Source organism: Sceloporus occidentalis, unplaced genomic scaffold (assembly GCF_023333645.1).
Source record: "Sceloporus occidentalis isolate IW3139 unplaced genomic scaffold, rSceOcc1.0.p SCAF_16, whole genome shotgun sequence".
Classification (NCBI taxonomy): Eukaryota; Metazoa; Chordata; class Lepidosauria; order Squamata; family Phrynosomatidae; genus Sceloporus; species Sceloporus occidentalis.
In genome coordinates this window covers 1,193,752-1,212,680 of record NW_028316996.1, presented here as the reverse complement: position 1 = coordinate 1,212,680, position 18,929 = coordinate 1,193,752, and the positions used below count along the sequence as shown (strand labels likewise).

At 39.9% G+C, this 18,929-nt stretch overlaps 3 protein-coding genes across 3 annotated transcripts; 1 reads left to right on the top strand and 2 right to left on the bottom strand.

Moving 5' to 3' along the window:
• Positions 1-1,928: 1,928 nt before the first annotated feature.
• LOC149302926 (adenosine 5'-monophosphoramidase HINT1-like) lies at positions 1,929-8,043 on the bottom strand. Its single transcript, XM_089481780.1, has 3 exons — positions 7,933-8,043; positions 3,350-3,454; positions 1,929-2,093 (listed from the first exon to the last, which is right to left on the bottom strand). The coding sequence occupies exons 1-3, from the start codon at positions 8,041-8,043 to the stop codon at positions 1,929-1,931; spliced, it is 381 nt and encodes a 126-aa protein (XP_089337906.1).
• A 537-nt stretch (positions 8,044-8,580) lies between these two features.
• Positions 8,581-11,451, top strand: LOC149302925 (complex III assembly factor LYRM7-like). Its single transcript, XM_089481708.1, has 5 exons — positions 8,581-8,586; positions 9,919-9,991; positions 10,639-10,709; positions 11,026-11,107; positions 11,387-11,451. Exons 1-5 carry the CDS (start codon positions 8,581-8,583, stop codon positions 11,449-11,451), a joined length of 297 nt encoding a protein of 98 aa, XP_089337834.1.
• Positions 11,452-12,782: 1,331 nt separating this feature from the next.
• On the bottom strand, positions 12,783-15,811 carry LOC149302924 (transmembrane protein 17B-like). Its single transcript, XM_089481707.1, has 4 exons — positions 15,694-15,811; positions 15,243-15,346; positions 13,848-13,961; positions 12,783-13,061 (listed from the first exon to the last, which is right to left on the bottom strand). Exons 1-4 carry the CDS (start codon positions 15,809-15,811, stop codon positions 12,783-12,785), a joined length of 615 nt encoding a protein of 204 aa, XP_089337833.1.
• Between the last annotated feature and the right edge of the window lie 3,118 nt (positions 15,812-18,929).

The following is an 18,929-nucleotide window of genomic DNA, read 5'->3' as shown; positions in this document are numbered from 1 at the left end:
ATAATAAAGGGAACACTTAAACAACACAATGTAACTCAAAGTCAATCACACATCCGTGAAATCACACTGTCCACTCAGGAAGCAATCATGGACAATCAGTGGCATTTGCCAGAGAACACCAGGATTGGCATATTTGCCACTGGCGCCCTGTGCTCTTCACAGATGAAAGCAGGTTCACACTGAGCACATGTGACAGACGTGACAGAGTCTGGAGACGCCGTGGAGAACGTTCTGCTGCCTGCAACATCCTCCAGCATGACCGGTTTGGCGGTGGGTCAGTAATGGTGTGGGGTGGCATTTCTTTGGGGGGCCGCATAGCCCTTCATGTGCTTGCCAGATGTAGCCTGACTGCCATTAGGTACCGAGATGAGATCCTCAGACCCCTTGTGAGACCATATGCTGGTGCGGTTGGCCCTGGGTTCCTCCTAATGCAAGACAATGCTAGACCTCATGTGGCTGGGGTGTGTCAGCAGTTCCTGCAAGAGGAAGGCATTGATGCTATGGACTGGCCCGCCCGTTCCCCAGACCTGAATCCGATTGAGCACATCTGAGACATCATGTTTCGCTCCATCCACCAACGCCAAGTTGCACCACAGACTGTCCAGGAGTTGGGGGATGCTTTAGTCCAGGGAGGACAACCCTCGGGAGACCATCCACAACCTCATCAGGAGCATGCCCAGGCGTTGTAGGGAGGTCATACGGGCACGTGGAGGCCACACACACTACTGAGCCTCATTGTGACTTGTTTTAAGGACATTACATCAAAGTTGGATAAGCCTGTAGTGTGGTTTTCCATTTTGATTTTGAGTGTGACTCCATATCCAGACCTCCATAGGTTGATAAATTTGATTTCCATTGAGAATTTTTGTGTGATTTTGTTGTCAGCACATTCAACTATGTAAAGACGAAAGTATGTCATACGATTAGTTCATTTATTCAGATCTAGGATGTGTAATCTTAGTGTTCCCTTTATTATTTTGAGCAGTGTACATATACATATCAAATAACAGATGGAATAAGTATCTTGTGATAATACCTTTTTTATTGGACTAACCTCTAATATATATATATATATATATATATATATATATATATATATATATATATATATATATATATAGTGTCCAAACAACTTCTTTATTGATCCAAGACACTTAAATCTGTCACTTTGCCAGTTGCGCTGTGATCTATTGCAGACTGTGTCACAGGTCGTGGTTAAGAAATTTCCCAAACCCTTGTGACCCGAATTCTGGACAATCCATAAAAGCCAGGAGACTATCACTGAGTGCTAAATTAAGAATAGGGTAGCTCTCCAGTGGTGTGTGAAACACATTACAGTAGCCTGTTGTATTCTGTTAAATTGGGGAAAATGCAAAAGGTGACATGCACTGTAAGAATCTTACTTTCTTATACAAGATCACTTGTAGCTTAATTTGTTTGGGAAGTGAATTTATAGAAATATCATAAAATGTAAGTCGCAGCTTAAAGAACTGAACTGAACTGTAATGCCACATATAAGGAAGCAGCATAAAAATGGTCTCTCGCAAGCTGAACAGATGCTGTTAGGAACAAAGCTATTTGGTTTGTATGGTCCCACATGACAAAGCTAAAATGGGTTAATGGTTTTGTTTTTCTTTCTCTCTTAATTGGCACTAAAAGTTTTATTCAAAAAAGACAAGACAAAACAATTTAGCAATTCTAATGAAACTCAACCGTGTAGTGATTTAGGAAAATGTAGGACATCAAAGCATTAATTCCAATTAAACATAGATTGAAGAAGCAAACTTTTTTTTAATTTTTTTTCCACAACTCCTTCACGTAAAACAGCTCAAGTTCATCTTGTCTGCATTACCTAATCATGCACAAGAGTCTTATTTAAACAATGCATTTAATCTACCAGGACAGGCTATAACTATAACTGTAGGTTATTAGCCCGGAGGCCAGCCCAGTTGACGTCCTCCTAGAACATGCAGATGCACGTGGTACACCGATTGCCCACCATGTGGTCCCTCATTTAGAACCAGACGATAGCCATTGGTCAGCCCCAAATCAGCAGCACATTTCTTGCCAACTATCATCAGATGTCCGAGAAGCTGTACATTAGAAAGGAAAAAAATAAAAATCCATTACACGCTCTATTACTCTTCAATTACAAAAAAACATTGATTAGTTGAACAGCATGCACCGCAACAAAAGGGTATGCAGGATACAGTTTCATAAGTTTATTAGGTGAATTTTACTAAAACACAAAAGTCAAATCATAATTAAAAACAGTCTAATGAACTTTATATTATTCTTGCTGTGACTGGTGGAGTAAGAAAAAAAAAAAAAGGTGCTCTATCACTAGTAAAACCTCAAAAACCTAACTGTAAAATCAATAACACGCTGCTAGCAAAGACAGCGTAACAAAAGCTATTCAGAAGTCAGGACTCTTTTATATGTAATCACTTAATTGTCTGGAAAGGTATTTTAAATTAACCCTAAAACTCACTTATGAATGCAAGCTGACATAAAACAGTTTTATTTTAGAAATTATACTGATGAAGCTTAAGGGCACATCATTTTGCTAAAATGACATGTGTCAGCAGCCAAAGCCATTATTCTATACAATTTGTCAGAGAGAAAAGAAAATCAAACTAGCATTGTACTTAACTATGACCATTAAAAGGTTTTAGAAATTCTTAGTTGATTAAATCATAATTCCTGCAAAAAAGGCAAAGAACATGCTGCCTGCTACTCCTGGTATTAGAGCCGGGCTCGACAAAGCCCAGACTCCAGGGCGATTAGACAACTTCCTGGCGCCCGGGGATTGCAGGACAAGGGGGTAAAAGCTGGCAAATGCTAGCATTGTGAATACGGCACACTACGTGTTCCTGTGGTGGCGTGATGAAGTGGGTGCTGTGAGGTGCATGACGTGACCCCGCCAAGGCAGAACACAGGCAGAGGCATGGAAGGTTTTCACGAGGTGGAGAGGTAGTATATGTGAGCGTATACCGTAGTGTCAGTCAGCGTGTATACGTATAGTGCTGGAGTGAGCTTGTGAGTGTGTGTATACTATATGAGTGTGTATATGTATAGTGCCAGAGTCAGTGTGTCAGCGTCAAACCAAAATTTGTCTACCCCCTGCATTAGAGCAATAATAGGCCGAGTTGTATTTCGATTTAAGCTTAAAGGTCTTGCCCATCACTCATGTGCTATATGAAACGATAATAATACAAACTAATCCTACCACCATCTTACAGTGCTTTATAAAAGCATTTTCAAAAGTGTTACCTCTTAATGAGCTACAGGAACCAATAGGAAACACTGAAGATTACAAACTGCATTTGCCATGAAGGGTTTGACTTACAGCTTCATCAGCAGCATCTGCCTCAGATAAGTGGGTAATAACCTTCTTAGGCACCACTAGGAAATGGGTGGGGGCTTGAGGAGCGATATCATGGAAAGCAATGCACTAAAATAAAAAAAATACAAAAGCACAATTGAGCAAAACAGTTTAAAAAATATGATTTATCCATAGTACTGAAATAGGCTCTTGGATATATAATACAGAGAAATGACGATACAACCAAAATAATAATGAACATTTTCTCCTAAATCGGGTGGCACGGTCTGCCAGCATAGGAAATGATCAGGAAAGGGGTTGAGTGCCACCTAGTGGGCAATTTGCAGAGTAACTGTGTCTAAATTATTAGGTACTGGCTAACACTGGACTCTTATTTGGAAGGTCTTATGTTCTCTCAAAAATAACGCTGCCTCATTTCCCCTTCAACTATATTGACAGCAAGGAAATATGATGTGACTTATTGTAAGGTCTAAAAAGGCGAGAGTTGCTGTAAAATAAGTGTGGCATCAACGGGGTCTGCTTGGAACACACTTAACTGGAAATTGTACATTTGCTTCCGATACAATGTGAAGTTATTATTTATTGTTTTATATAGCGCCGTAGCGCTGTACAATGGGTAGACAGGACATAAGTAGTATGTAACATAACAAATTGACTAACAGAGACAACAGGTGAGGAGGGCCCTGTTCAAACAAGCTTACAGTCATAACATTTGTGGTATGAAGACTAGGGATGCAACTAACGATTCTTTTTTCTATCAATCGGATAAAAAAATTTAAATTTTTCATTTATGTAAAATAACTGGATGTTAAAAACAAACAGCAGAATAAGAAAAACTGAGAAAAATGCATTTCTTGTTTTTATTTCCCAAACCCCCCCACAGTTATGCACATCTGAGCCCAGGCTTGCCACACTGCCTCCCAGATATGACTTACTCCCCCTGTATGCCTTATACCCCCAGATATGCCACTCCACCCTCCCCAAATATGCTTTATATCCCCTATATGCGTTATACCCGATATGCCACTGTGCCCCCCTGATATGCCTTATACCCCAGATATGCCCCTTTGCCCCCAAATATGCCTTATACCCCCTATATGCCACTGTGCCCCCGAGACTTACCCCCTGTGCTCCATACTCCTTGGTGTCTAGTAGAGGCACCCGGTGAACGCCTGCGTGATGCGCGTAGATAAACCTCTGCTACTGGCCGGAACTTTCACTGGAGCTTCTAAGAATGAGAACCGGAAGGTCATGTGAGGCTGGTGCTCCATCATAGAAGCCCCAGTGGAAGTGCCGGCAGCAGTGTGGATTGTCTGCGCGCATTGCACAGATGCCCACTGGCTGCCAGAGATGATCCAGATTCCCTGCAGCGCTGTGGGGGATCCACCTCTCTGACAGCTGGAGGGCGTCCGTGCGATGCGCGCAGACAACCTCTATGGTGGAGCACCGGAAAGTCATGTCACGGTGCTCCATCATAGAACCCCAGCGGAAGTGGAGGACAGTAGCGGAGGATGTCTGCGAGCATCGCACAGACGCCCACCGGCTGTCAGAGAGGAGGATCCGGGTCCCCTGCAGCGCTGTGGGTGATCTGGATCTCTATTTGAGGTCGGATTATAAGACGAAGGGTATTTTTCAGAACATTTTTTTAAAAAAACCCATCTTATATTCAATAAAATCAATTCAACTAATTGTTGCAGCCCTAACGAAGACACAAGCCAAAAATACATTATACTTAGAGGTATTACATTAGCTCAGGGCAAGCCAAACCCAAGTTGCCATGGTGACCATAAATAAATTGCTTCCTGGCACCTAGGGACACAGGCTGGACAGAGTGCTTGCGGAGGCAAGTGTCCCAGGTACACTGTGCTTAGAGGAGCTCATGTAATTGATACAGTCTGTAAGTTTGCAGATATCTTCCGTGATATCGCCTCCATCAATGTTGGTGACAGTATGCCCGGTCTTTTCTGTGCCCCAGCAGATGTCCCTGCCACTGCACGGCAGATCAGGCTTTCTGAAGAAAGTCTGAACATGCCTGTGCCAGAAGAGCTAGCGTAACCGGCTCTGCGCAAACAGCACTACGAGAACAGCATAAGCACCTGTATGCAGCTGAATTCCACCTACAAAGTTAAAACAAAACAAAACAAAAAAAACTATAAAAATGTGCACCATCACTAGAAGTAGAACATTTTATAAAAACTTCACTACCTCCTAACCCAGAAGTGTTTGAAAAATATAATACAGGGAACTGTGTAAGGGATTCCTGTGTCCCTCTAGAACAGGACGTGACAAACTCCAGGTCTCCATGGCGACAAGAAATTGTTTCTTGGCGCAAAGGGCAGCAGCGCATGGCAGCAAATCACACATCAGATGAAAATCGTGTGTTCTCAGGTTAAAAAAGAAACCTTGATACCATTCCGGCAAATTGATTAAATCCGCCAATGTGATGCCAGTTCTTCAACAATATTTTCAACCCAACCACTCATGTGCTGTACATAAACATTGTTCGGTGTTATTTTCCCAGGCTTATAGTCTAGCAGTGCAACGACTAAATGAGGTCATAGAAGAAAAAAATAAACTTTTCAATGTGACATAAAAAGAAACTGAACGATCAGCAAGGATTTATGCAACAGATTATTATACTTCTCTACTGTTTTATTATTTTGTATATTGTCATTTTATTGTTACTGTATGTAGCGCCATTCTATGAAATGTATTGTAACCGAGAAGGGTATTCGAAATGATATGCGCTTCAGATACAGATGCACACATACAAAAAGCAGGTTTGTTAAGCGTTAAGTTAAACGAGTGTACGGGGCAGATTTAGACGTGACATCTGAATGTAATCGGACCTCAGAGCACAGGAGTAGACTTTGCACTATGCCAAATACAAGTAGAAGAAAGACCAAATGTCATGCCCTCGGACTTCAATTGCATTATTCATGATAGAAAGACCCAGAAAAGGCTCTTAAACACTTACCTCCATCATTTAATTAACAAATAAGGGAGACATCCAGATTGCCTTAACACCTATTGTTTGTCTAAAAAGATGCATAAGGTTAATTTAATCAGGCCTGCTTTTTTCGAAGACCATTATTTGAATCATAGTTTACTATAAAAAATATAAAAAAATGGAATTTAAATAAAAAATGTTCTACTTATCCACGCTAATAATTGTTTCAAGTTCAGAAATGTTTTTATTTGCAAGTTATAGGCCAATAAGTACAAGAGTGTATTGCTATTTCAAATGAGAAATGTCACACAAACACCCCCCCCAAAAAAATAGCGATAGCGACATTGTAACACTGGTATTTGCCATGAATCTCTGAATCATCCCCAACATGTAGGTTGTATCTTGACACTTTACATGCAGCCATATTACCGCCAAACACGTAAAGTTTTTGGTGATTTCTTCACGCGGTGTGTAATAAATTTACTATGAAGTTAAAGTGATACCACCCATGCATAGGATTGTCAGGTTGTTTGGGGGCTAAAAGGCCACATTTGGCACATGCGCAATTAAGTTTTTCGACATATCATCACCCTGTGCCCATGTCCTATTTGGGAAAACTTTGAAGCCGGACAATTTTATTAACCCACACCAAATCAATAATTATGCAATCAGCCTTTGTCAAACTTTGTGTAATACTTTAAATACACAAAAATATCACCACCATAAACTTTGAGAAAAGCTGGTGGTAGAATTAGTGCATGGAAACTGTTAAAATACCAGCAGCTGAAATATCCTGGGGTGTCTAGTCTTCAAAAATATATATTACGTGTATCTCTTGACAGAGCTCCATATTGAAAGAAAAGATAATCAACGATAGCTTCCTTCTCTCAGCTTGCAAACATGGAAAAAAATATGGCGCCAGCTTTAACAGATTTAGAGATTTTAGAGGAAAAAATAAAAAGAGTGTATGAGCCATTAAAGCGAGCGAGCATTTTCATGCAGTAATTTCACCGGGAAGGTTGCGATGTGCATTACACATACATAATCAGGGAGAGGAATACCCCTTTAGCAAGAAAGCCACTGTGCGAACACAAGGGTTTGATAGGAGAGTTGTGGTATAAAGAAACCTCCCGATAAATTTGCTCTCCAAGAATGGCTAAACCTGCATACAGCATAGTCCAATTAGGTGATTGTCAATACATCTCACCGATTTGGCCCCATATAATGGAAAGTCAGGGCTAGAAAGCCACAGCTCCCCCGTACACTATCCATTTAGTGATTAAACCATAACAATATATGGAATGGATGCGATTCTGTGAGAATGGCTTTATATGAGAGTCCCTTTAAAGATGATCATCGCGATCTGTTGACTGGCAAAGTTTTACTTTACAGATTAAAGATGCAGAAGGGTTTCGGGTATACAGAAGGCAGGGTTTCAGTTTGCCTGTGATCGTATCAAGTATATGTCACATATGAACGTTGGTTCGTGTGGATTTTAAAGACATGTATTTATCGGTAGCCCCGAGCGGTAATACGCGTTTTATGCCACGTGACAGGTATGGATGCATCCGCTGTGCCCTCTTTCATACCCCGTGTATCCCCACAGGGCCCTCTCCATACCCGTCCCGGCACATACTTGCTCATCCTCATAGATGATTTTAGCCGGGATTTCCTTACGGATGATTTTCCCAAAGATCGTATCCCCACCGGGCCGAGCTGTCTGGGCTTTGCTGATCTCATCAGCCATGACTGCAGCAGAGCCGCCAGGCGCGCAGACAACCAACGTGAGCCAAGACGCGAGGAGGCGTGCCCTGGAATGACAGGAAGCACTTCCCAACGCGACCGCTGAACCTGCCCTGCAAGGCAATGCGGAGTTGTAAACACAAGAGACTGGGGGCAATTACGTTGTATGGAGGATGCCATTTTGCAGGAGACAAAAGCCCAGAGGGTTATGGATGAGGCGTACGCTTACCAGGGCAAAATACTGGATAAGGACAGCGTCTTTATTTTTTAGACAATATTGTGTTTAAAAGACTCGAAAACAATTTTTAGAAGCTTTATAAACAACTTCAACCATGGCCACAAACAATATGTATAAAAAATAAAGACTACGCTTAAGAGACTAGTGGTCCGCCCACTTTAAAAATGGCGACTAGATGCGGTTTATATTGTGAAGATGTCATGTAAGGGGCGTGGTCAGAGGTAACTTATCTTGTGGTTGGCCAGCGGCTGCGAGGGCTGGCGCATATGACCTAGAGGGGGAGAACGGAGAGTAGCGAGAGAAATGAAGGTGAGTAGAGTGTGCAAGTGATAAGTTAGACGCGGATGCTGGTGATTGTCGCTGCGTGTGTTATACGGTCCGGTTCTTTCCATGTCACGGTTTTTTTTTTTTTTTTATTCTATTTTATTTACTGCTCAATGCAAATGCCCGTATCCCCTAACCTGGGCATTGGTTTGCTTTTAGACGTTGGCTGTAGAAATGTATTCTACTAGCACTAAACGTTTCGTGTTATATATATATATATATATAGCTTGCTTGTTACATTTATTTATGAAATATTACACTGGTTTTGATTATAGTAGTCTTCTTCTAAATAGCACCAACTAGTTCGCCCCCCATGCAGCAATATAGCATTGCCTTATTTAATGTATAAGTGATGAAAAGGTTTGAAGATAATTACAATTAAAATGAAAATAACATTCTAAAAATGCAGATCAGATTGTGCTGTATGGCTTTCCGTTTAAATGTTATTATAAAAAAATGTTGGATGTAAAAAAATTTTATTTTAAAAACTGACTTTTTGGAAAAGTGTATCTTTAAATCTTTTTGGGGTGATTTATCGAGATTGCTGCACAAACATTTTTAAGAATGTCACAAGCGCAAAGATACAAGATCTTATTAATATGGAAATAGTATTGCAATTAACTTTTACCCTCTGGCTGTCGTGCCATAACTGTGGTAATCTAATATATAAAAAGGATTTATTTATTTTTTTGCCAAAAATGATAGCGTTTAGCACAACTTTTGCGACAGGCTTGTGCGTGAAGGATGGTAATAATGGATACAGAGTATTCTAATTGGCTCAACTGGCAATTTTCCAAATACCTGTATTATGTACATGTGACATCGCTATTACATCACCTTGTTGTGTCTAGACTTTGAAAGAGAGTCATCTCTCCGCGTGCCCCTGTATTTAGTGGCTTGTTTTTTAATGCAAAATTAGTTAATAAGATATAGTTTGGATCCCCTCCACCAGTCATGGCTTCTCTGCTGATAGAGGGAGACCCCTCAGCATAGCTGCATCCCAGTCAGCCACACAGAGAAAGCAGCTTTATCAAAATACAGGGACACTGGATAAATTATTTTGGCTTAATTTAAAATGTTAAATGAGGTCTGTGCCACAGATACAAACGCTTACTTATGCCAAAAAACACTGAATAACCTGCCGAGTAATCTTGTGTTTAAACACTAAATTGCCATCCCTTATAGGTGACACGGGTAACGTTGCAGGGATTTATTGGTAACCTTTTGATGTGTTGATCTGCCTGCTGTTAGCATGTCTCATTATTTGGTTCAGTTTTGAATAATCTGTTTTGTTGGTTTTTTTTTTCGCCCCAATAGGTTCTGAAGCTTTTCAAAACGTTGCACAGGACAAGCCAGGTTGTCTTTACTAATGATAGCAGAGCTTTGGAAGGTATGGAAATAGTTTTTATTCTTTCAAATACTTAAAACTTTCTCATAACTTATTATATTGATTTATTTATGGGATTATTATAACAGGCTTGTTTGTCATTAATTTTTTTTCTTTTACTTAGAGTCACAGGAAAGTCAAGTCCTTTTACCTTGGCATGATGCTACTGACAGAGGGTTTTATTCACTAAAGGAGGGTTGAGCAGACAGTTGTAGTTTCAACTCAATCACTTAACTATTCATTAAAGGCCAACGCAGACGGCTTTCTCCAGCAAGAAGGGTTGAGCAGAGCCTGTATATGTTAACTTTAAATTATATAATTGTGTGTGTGTGTATATATGTATGTATATATATGTGTGTGTGTGTGTGTGTCAGGTTCCAAAGTTATTGGAATATAGACATAAATATGATTCATCAATGTTTACGGCTCTTTCAAATTCCCAGTGCCATTTTTGTATCTGTTAATTCATGCGTTAGGTAAATAAACAGATAGTCGCAAAATTTAGGTAGCCCTAGTGTCTCAGACATTGTATTTTCATACGGTTCCCTGCCAGCATTGTATTTGAAATATTTATTATTAAGTTCAGTTACTAAGTACTTGAGTTAACCTTGTTCTATAGACGCTAAAAATAAACGTATTTACAAATGCAGCTGCAAGACAAAAAATTAATGAAGAATTCAAGAAGAACAAAAGGGAAAACTCTCCAGAGAAAATATCGGAGGTACGGAGCCTTTTGCTAATTTCTATTCTCTTCTTTTTGAACATCTCTATCATGCTAAGAAATAAGATGGGCAAAGGTAAAAAGCTGAGTGGTGTGGATATAGTGGGACAAGGAGAACTGCAATCCATTGGGTGAGATGGGGACCTATTGGCTTATAGCACTGGAGCCAAAGTTGTAGCAATCGGCTTGTTCTGTGCTTACGGTATGAAAATAATAATAAAACAAAACATTTATTTGAATATCTAGAATACGACAATCATCATATATTTAATGTAGTCTGCGTTTTTTGGGGGCGTTTTTTTTTTTTCCCCCGCAGTTAGTCAAAGTTGGAGCTGATGTTGAAGTACTCCTCCGAACGACTGTTATCCAGGGAATCCACACAAATTCCAACAGATTAGGTAAGCATGATATCGGAAATAATTAAACCATAAACCGTAATGTTCAGTGAATGCTACGTCGGATACTGCCAGATTTCTAATGCGCTAGCATTTGGTAACGTGAAATACATTTTATGTCTTTAGGATCAGGATTTTACAAGTTCTCTGTACCATATTGATTCAGACTGAACAATGTTTTATGTATAATTTAGTGGTGGTGGGGTTTATTTTTTTTTGGGGGGGGGGGTTGCACACTTAAATTATATTCACTGTTAATTGTTTCTTCATCTTGCTTTACAGTGTTAAAACCAAGGGAAGAAGTTCTTCTAGACAATGTACCATTCTGTGATGGGCCGCAAAAATAAGACTTTATTTTTTTGTTTTTGTGATATCGCTTTTAATTTACATAACTGCATATGACCAGCTGCAAAATGTTTGCGATACAGTGATTTGGAGGGTTCTAAGCCTTGTACACTTCCATCTGTCTCAGGCAGACTGTCGTAAAGAATAACCGCACCAGGATTTATAATGCAAAATCATTACTGCACAAGCTGTTACTCTATTGTCCCTCAACCCTTTAGTACCTTTTGCTGCGTGGCCTTTTAAATTCAGCGAAACTGAGAACTGCATTTTAAATCTTCATTGTTCAGCTATCATTTTAGCAGCGCACTTGTTATCATATTTTTATAAATTTCCTTTAAAAGGTTATTAAATTATTTTGCTCACACGTTCTCGTGTCTTTTCTTCTATCCATCGCTAGTTATTGCAGTGACTGTGTTACATGGTGGCTGACACTGGCCTGTTACAAATCTACATCAATAAAATAATAACTCTGCTGTTATAATCAAATATGACTTGTCTACCAAAATGCTACATTCTGAAGAGGGCATTTCTTAACAATAACTGCACAAAATGTACTAATCCTCTCACTTTTTGCTGGCATCTAAAACCTCTGTGTGTTGATGACAGGGCTGGAAATACATGCAGCTAGCTTGCACATGACTACTGTCTTAGTTCATTTGACTGATATATTTATTGGCTAGCCAGTATATTCAATCTGACGGCAACCAGGGTGTTCAAAACTAAGCAGACAAAAGTGATAGAAGTGGACACTAATGTGGACACCTGTTTCTTTACATTTAAACAGTGTTGTAACATTATGTATTTAAAACAAACAAAAAAAAAAAACATTGTGTCAAGTCAACAATTTTGTGTCATAGTCCTCATAGTAAAAGATGTGGGTCAGAGGTTTAGGAAGTTTTACTTTACAGAGAGGATGGTAGATAAATGCAACAACCTTCGATTAGAAGTGGTAGAGTCTAGTACAATGAGGGAATGAAAACATGAATAGGATAGACCTAAAACTATGCTTAATCTAAGAAGAGACCGAGGACTGATTAAGGAGTCTTTACAGCAGGAAAATTGAGGAGACTAGAGGGGCCAAATGGTCAGATCCTATGTTTCTATTTCTTTGTGTGCAATTTGTCTGCGTTAAAAAGGCTCCATTTTAGATACATATTTGTTAAAATATTTGACATGCGTTTGGTCGGCAGGGCTCTCTCCACCTAATGTATCGGTTTGTGTTAGTCTGTCAATTCTCATCTTGTCATACCCCTTGAATATATGTATTGTATTAAGCGTTGCGTAAATTGTTGGCGCTATATCAATAAAAGATAATAATAATAGAAATTGCTGTTTACTCATTCTTTATGTGTGATCCTGTATGCCACCCTGCAGGCGTTTTGCACTCTATGTCTGCAGAATGGTGTAAATAGAACTCAGTAGCAAGCTCTCTTGTCATCATTCTGAGAACAAAGAATGAAACAGTTAACTCTGTAACAAGGAAAATTGCATAAACTGTATGAACTGCAAACTCCAGTGGCAAGATGAGAATTTCTTCGTCAGTTAAAAGAAAGAGAAGGAGAGGCAACTGTATTAGAAAGGTCAACAGCAGGAACCCAGCCAGTTCTGGTACCTAAATGTAATAAAAGATAAAGATTGTCACCTGGTATAAACCATAAAACATTTCAACAGACTATTAAAAGTAAAGCGCATGGATCTGCTAAAGAACTCCAGGAGGTGAATTCACTAACCTGTACACTTAAATGTCCTGATAGCTATATGTTATGGCTTCTCCTGCAAAAGTGGTTAAATGTGGGGAAGATCTCATAATGTAACTGAATTTTGCATGGACCGCTCAATATTACTTGCAATATGAAAACCGCATTCCTCTACCTAATGCGCTGTGCGTTAGGTAGAGGAATGCTGTTGATTTTCTGTTGTTCAGTTGACATTTTCAACTGTCCTGCAGCCTGATGAGTTAGTAAATACGCTATTTAGGATTTAATTTCGGAATTCTTCGGCTTAAATTATTCCATTTTCAGATCTTACCCTACAATTATCACAGATGGGCGAGCAGCGCTGACCCGTGCCGGGCTGAGCCTGCCTCAAGAGTGGAGCCACCACAAACTCCAACTCCTGCTCAGTGTTTTGGTCCTCATGATTACCTTATGGATGTGCCAGAAGGCTCCCTCAACTCTAGTTTTAGGGAATAAAACCCGATAGGGCTCACTGCTCATCAGGAATTTAGTTGCTAGCATCTAATATAAGATTAACTGTTAATGAAATCTGACAATTACCAACACAAATTTCGAGAATTTTACATTTACTACACTTTTTTTCACATGCTCTCAATACATGTATATTATTTCCATTTAATTGCATTAATTATCTCCATGACAACAGCTTGGAAGTGACTTACCTTCTCATGTAAATTTCCAATATATCCAAGGTACAGCCTTAAGCTTTCTATTAATGTAATTATCGTCAAGGACGCAATCAACAGGAACTGATAATGACCTGATAACAGGGGATACTGGAAAAAAGCAAAGGTTTGTTTAATGGTAGGATCCAATTAAAACAAGTCACCTTATGGTGCAAATATTTATTTTTTGGAAGCCAAGATTTTTTTTCTTTGAAAAGTTATTTTTTAGCTTGTTTGAGCACAATAAACTGGGTCTATTTTGATGAGAAAATTGAGATGTTACCCTTATTTTATGTAATCTGTGTAGCAATAAAGTTGACGACTGGAGGCTTCATACAGAGAAGTGAAGAAAACAAACAAAATTCAAAATGTTAATACATTGAAACCTATCAAGGAAGAAAGTATACAAAGTGATGATGGTCCTATGTGAAAATGTTACTAAAGATATGCATATTTAATAATACAGGAATATCCTTCCCGCCAGGCAAGCCAGGAAAGGTATATCAACCCTGTAATTGTTTTCATAAATTGCACTTATTTACACAAAAATAGGAGGCACCAAAAGATATGGTAATATAATGTTAACTTCTTCACAACACATTACAATGTAACGTGGAGTTCTTCTATATCCCAAAGGTGCCACACAGTGTTGTAACATGAGGTGTTGGGGCCTGTCTGCAGGCAGTATTGAAGGTTCTAACTCTCCTTATACCTATCTTATTGTTAATCACATAGGATCCCCCTACTTATTATTGAATTTACCTTTCTTTTAGTCACTCCCATTAATAACAGGTGTATACAATCAAGCACACAGGCGGCCATCTACATAAATAAACATTGGCAGTAGAATGCCTCATACTGGAGGGACTTTAAATGTGTCATAGGATGCCACCTTTGCCACAAGTGAAACTTCTGCCCTGCTAGATCTGCCCCGCTCCATTGTCAGTACTATTATTGTAAAGGGGAAGCGACTAGGAGTAACAACAGGTCAGTCACAAAGCGGTAGACCACGCACACTCACACAGTGGGGATGCCGAGTGCTAAAGCGTTTAGCACGTAAAATCACCTGCATTGCATCAATACAACATCTAGCCTCTGGAAGCAACATTTGCACAAGCACTGTGTCCATGAAATGGCTGCTGCACAAAAACTGAAGACCACAGTGCCAAGTATGACATGGAGTGTTGTAAAGCACACTGCCACTGGACTCTGGAGCTGTGGAAACATGTTCTCTGTAGATGTAGTTAAGGCTAACATCAACTTGTTATGCCCCCTGGTGCTACACTTCATCTAAGCTAAGCCATCATAGGCAGCAGTGCAGGCCCACTTTTTCATTTTTCAACTAGAAATACTAAATAGAATATTATAAAAAAAAAAAAAACAGTTCCTCACCTTAAGTTCCAGAATTAGGATCTCAGATGTAAACCAGAAAGGAAAGAACAAAGAGTTAAAATATAACAACATCTGAAGAGGAAGGTTTGCTGCCACATCATGACCTAAAGAAATAAGAGAACATAAAGAGTGTATGTCCTATAACATACTGCTTAGAGTGTTGAAGGAGACCTGATACCATAACGTTCCTAAAACGGTTAGTAAAACAACTGAAACCTTCCATCATTTCATATGGTATGTGTATACAGAACACTTTCATGCATTCCCATTGCATTGTGCTATACCACCTGGGTTCAGAAAATATTTGCTTACCACTAAACAGGTTTAATCACACCGACTTAGAGATCATACTCAATGGGCTTGTTATGGCCACACGTATCACCTATATACAATAAACGTGAGCTTCAAAACACAACACTGCGACATTAACACCCTTTTAGCATAATAATACCTGTGTAATATGACTGTCCTTCTCCACTGTCCCTTGTTTTGTTTTGGATGAACAGAGAGCCAGTGATGCTGGCCAAGCCGTGTCGGACATTGCACGGTAGTGGTGTGTAAAGAGCCATGTCCACTGCATAGCACAGGCTGTGAAGCTAGAAAGATCCGTCAGGATGAGTTTGAGCCTCTCCTGACATTTTAAGGCCTTAATAGGATTTCCAGCGCTCTGCTCACTAACAGATTATCCAACTGCTGTCTGCACATGAAAAGAGCTAATTTGCTTGCTACCAGAGCAATAGTGCAATCAAGCGGTAATGAAAGCCCCTAAAAACTACTGCGTAGGGGCTCCTGATGTGAGTGCGCCCTAGATGAGAGATAAGCAATTGTATACATTTATCTACAAGTTGACAAGTTGTAGCGGAAGAGCTGACTTTACAATAAACAGAAATATTTTATGCAGGACAGGTCCAGACATGCCCCACATCCCGTGATGTCAGTAGGACCACCTGTGACATCAGCAAGACCACCGGTGACCAACAAAGGCCTCAGAGGAACCACCCACTGACGTCAGCAGGTAGTCCTGGCCGCAGTCCGCAAGGGGGGCTCTGGATAGCCGGAGCCTTAAAGTTGCATATCACTGGCTGATGAATGTGAAAAATTGGCACCTATGTCATATGAGCTCCATAATATAACTACACAGGCCTACAACCGCCATGTAGCACGTTGGGCAAACACCTGGTGGGCCAGGTAATTTCTGTAATTCGGTAATTAGTGCTGTCATTGAAAGTGTTTGTAAATGTACATGTAAATTTTTCGTCATGTGAGATGGGAATAAAACAGCAAATACTCAGCTGAAGGTGGGTCCAAAAAAACAGATTTTATTAAATTATTATACTACGAAAAGACAATGCTAGGAAGTTTCTTCCCACCGATTAGGCAGTTACTTTTTGTGAAGTTCCTGTATTGCATATCGTAGCTGCAATTAGAAATTCTAATCTATGCAGATGCATATTTTATTCGCATTTAAAGCTCATCCCGAGGTGTTTTCAGTGGAAAATGCTGGAATTCTTTCGGAACCTCTTCTCCTTTTTGTGACTTCCGGTAAAATCCAGCTTCATTCAGTATTGCACTGATTTCATCAGATGTCTTGTCCTTTATTTTTACTACCTAGATAATTATCAAAGATTAAAACTGCATAAGTATGGAATATCATTCCTGCATAATACAGAATCAATGTATTTAATAATTATTACAACTGATAGATCCTTGCCTAAAGTCCTCTGGAAACTGTCCAGGTTCCACTGTAAAGATCACTTGCTGGCAGTTGCGTCGCTACAGGGGGGCAACTGCCCCCCCCATGGATATTCCTTGCCCCCCCTGTTGCCCCCCCGCCGAATTTGGAGCCACCCAGGACAGTCCCCTTGACTGCTAACGACGGCATGGTGCAGTCGCTAGCAGTCCCAGTCAGGTGCTAACGACGGCACCATTCCGTCACTAGCACTACCTTATCTTGATGGAGGTCTGTGGACCCCCATCACCACCTACCCCGGCGATCTGCCCCTCACACTGAAGGGCATCACCGGGGCCACCCGATCCGGCCGGTGACGGCACGCGCAATGACGCGATGACGTCACCGCGCAACTTTATTAATAACTGACAATTGTCAGTTAAAGCGGTATGGGGGTATGCTGCTTAGATGCCTGTATCTCAGTCATCTAAGTAGCTACAGACCCCCAACATATAGCGTTGGAAAGGTAATTATCTCATAGCTTGTAAAAAAAGAATTAAAAAACTTACGTTAAAAAAAATGTAAAAAAAATGATTTAAACATAAAGTAGTTAAACTTTAAAAAAATAAAAAAAAGTTTAAGTATTCTAGCTAAATGATCACTGTGGTAGCCAATGTTACCACAGCGATCATATAGCTGTAAAAAGTCACATTCCCTTTTTAAAAATGGCCGATACTAATTTTTAATCCCATGATCCCTTTGATCATGGGGTTAAATTTAGCCAACGGTAGAGGGAGGCAATTTTTGAAATCCTGATGAACTGCAAATATTAATAAAATCAGCCATTTAGCCTGTGTGGTACGTGAGTAACCATCTCATCCCTGGAGCTCCTTGCATTTTTACTGCAAAACTTATTTTTGCTGTAAAAGTGATTTTTTTTTTCTCCCTTTACCATCATTTCTTTGGGATTGTAAGGGGAAAGAATGGTGTGTGTGCTTCTGTGAGTGAATGTATGGAAAGTATGGTGTGTGCTTCTGCGAGTGAATGGAGATATGAAAGGCGTGTGAATGATCAGTAATTAGGGTTGGAGCCTTGACGTGGCATTACTGCTCATGTAGGAAGTTAAATTATGGCACAAAAAGTACACATTTGCAAGAACTACACCCCTTGGCGCATCAAATGAGGGGCTGTATGTGTTTCTAGTACAAACCTGGAGTGCGCTAGACACAAATGAACATGTCGCTATGGATAGAAAAAACATTTTCTAGCCAAAGCGACATATTCCATCATTATTTGTGCACTCAACTTTTGTCCTCGAAATACATGTAGCCCCTCATTTGAAGCTCCAAGGGGCGTAGTTTCTTAAAATGGATGAATTGTCTGAATGAGGGAGAGCATGAGTTAATGTGTGGATGAATTGTCTGAATGAGGGAGAGCATGAGTTAATGTGTTTGTGTGTATCATAGATGTATAATTGTGGAAGGGCAAAGATGGCACTAGCAGGATGTTTGAGCCTTGGGGACCAAGATGGCACAGGCAGGGTGTATATGGGACAAAGATCGCAAATCGTATGTGTGTGTTATCTGGGTGCTGGCCAGGTTCTATGTGGACAGTGTGGACGCCAGGGCTTGCTTTGGGGTGTGCAACCGTTGATCTATGCCTGTAATTTAGGGGTTTTTAAATATACCTTTAATGCTGTGTTTTTATGTGAATTCCAATTGATCTGTACCTGCAAAGCTGGGTTTCTGTGTTATTCTCTAGATCCATATCTGCTATGCTATGTTTCCATACATTATTTATGTATACCTGCAAATACAGGGTTTGTATGTCTTGTTCAGTTGATTAATACCTGCAATGCTGTTTCCATGTATTTATTTGATCTATACCTGTGATGCTACGTTTCATATATTATTATTGTATACCTGCAAATACAGGATTTGTATGTCTGATTCTATTTATTTGATATATACCTTCAGTGCTGAGATCACAAGTGAATTTCAATTGATCTATACATACAA

Excerpts from the sequence above, each read along its gene's own strand:
- LOC149302924 (XM_089481707.1), bottom strand. The coding sequence starts at position 15,811 with ATGGCTCTTTACACACCACTACCGTGCAATGTCCGACACGGCTTGGCC. Across the intron at positions 13,962-15,242 it reads TCCTAATTCTGGAACTTAAG|TATCCCCTGTTATCAGGTCA; the intron begins GTGAGGAACTGT and ends GCTTTTTTCCAG. Across the intron at positions 13,062-13,847 it reads TTGGAAATTTACATGAGAAG|GTACCAGAACTGGCTGGGTT; the intron begins GTAAGTCACTTC and ends TATTACATTTAG.
- LOC149302926 (XM_089481780.1), bottom strand. The coding sequence starts at position 8,043 with ATGGCTGATGAGATCAGCAAAGCCCAGACAGCTCGGCCCGGTGGGGAT. Across the intron at positions 3,455-7,932 it reads TCATCTATGAGGATGAGCAA|TGCATTGCTTTCCATGATAT; the intron begins GTATGTGCCGGG and ends TTTTTATTTTAG. Across the intron at positions 2,094-3,349 it reads CAGATGCTGCTGATGAAGCT|CTTCTCGGACATCTGATGAT; the intron begins GTAAGTCAAACC and ends TCTAATGTACAG.
- LOC149302925 (XM_089481708.1), top strand. Across the intron at positions 9,992-10,638 it reads TGATAGCAGAGCTTTGGAAG|CTGCAAGACAAAAAATTAAT; the intron begins GTATGGAAATAG and ends TTACAAATGCAG. Across the intron at positions 11,108-11,386 it reads CACAAATTCCAACAGATTAG|TGTTAAAACCAAGGGAAGAA; the intron begins GTAAGCATGATA and ends CTTGCTTTACAG.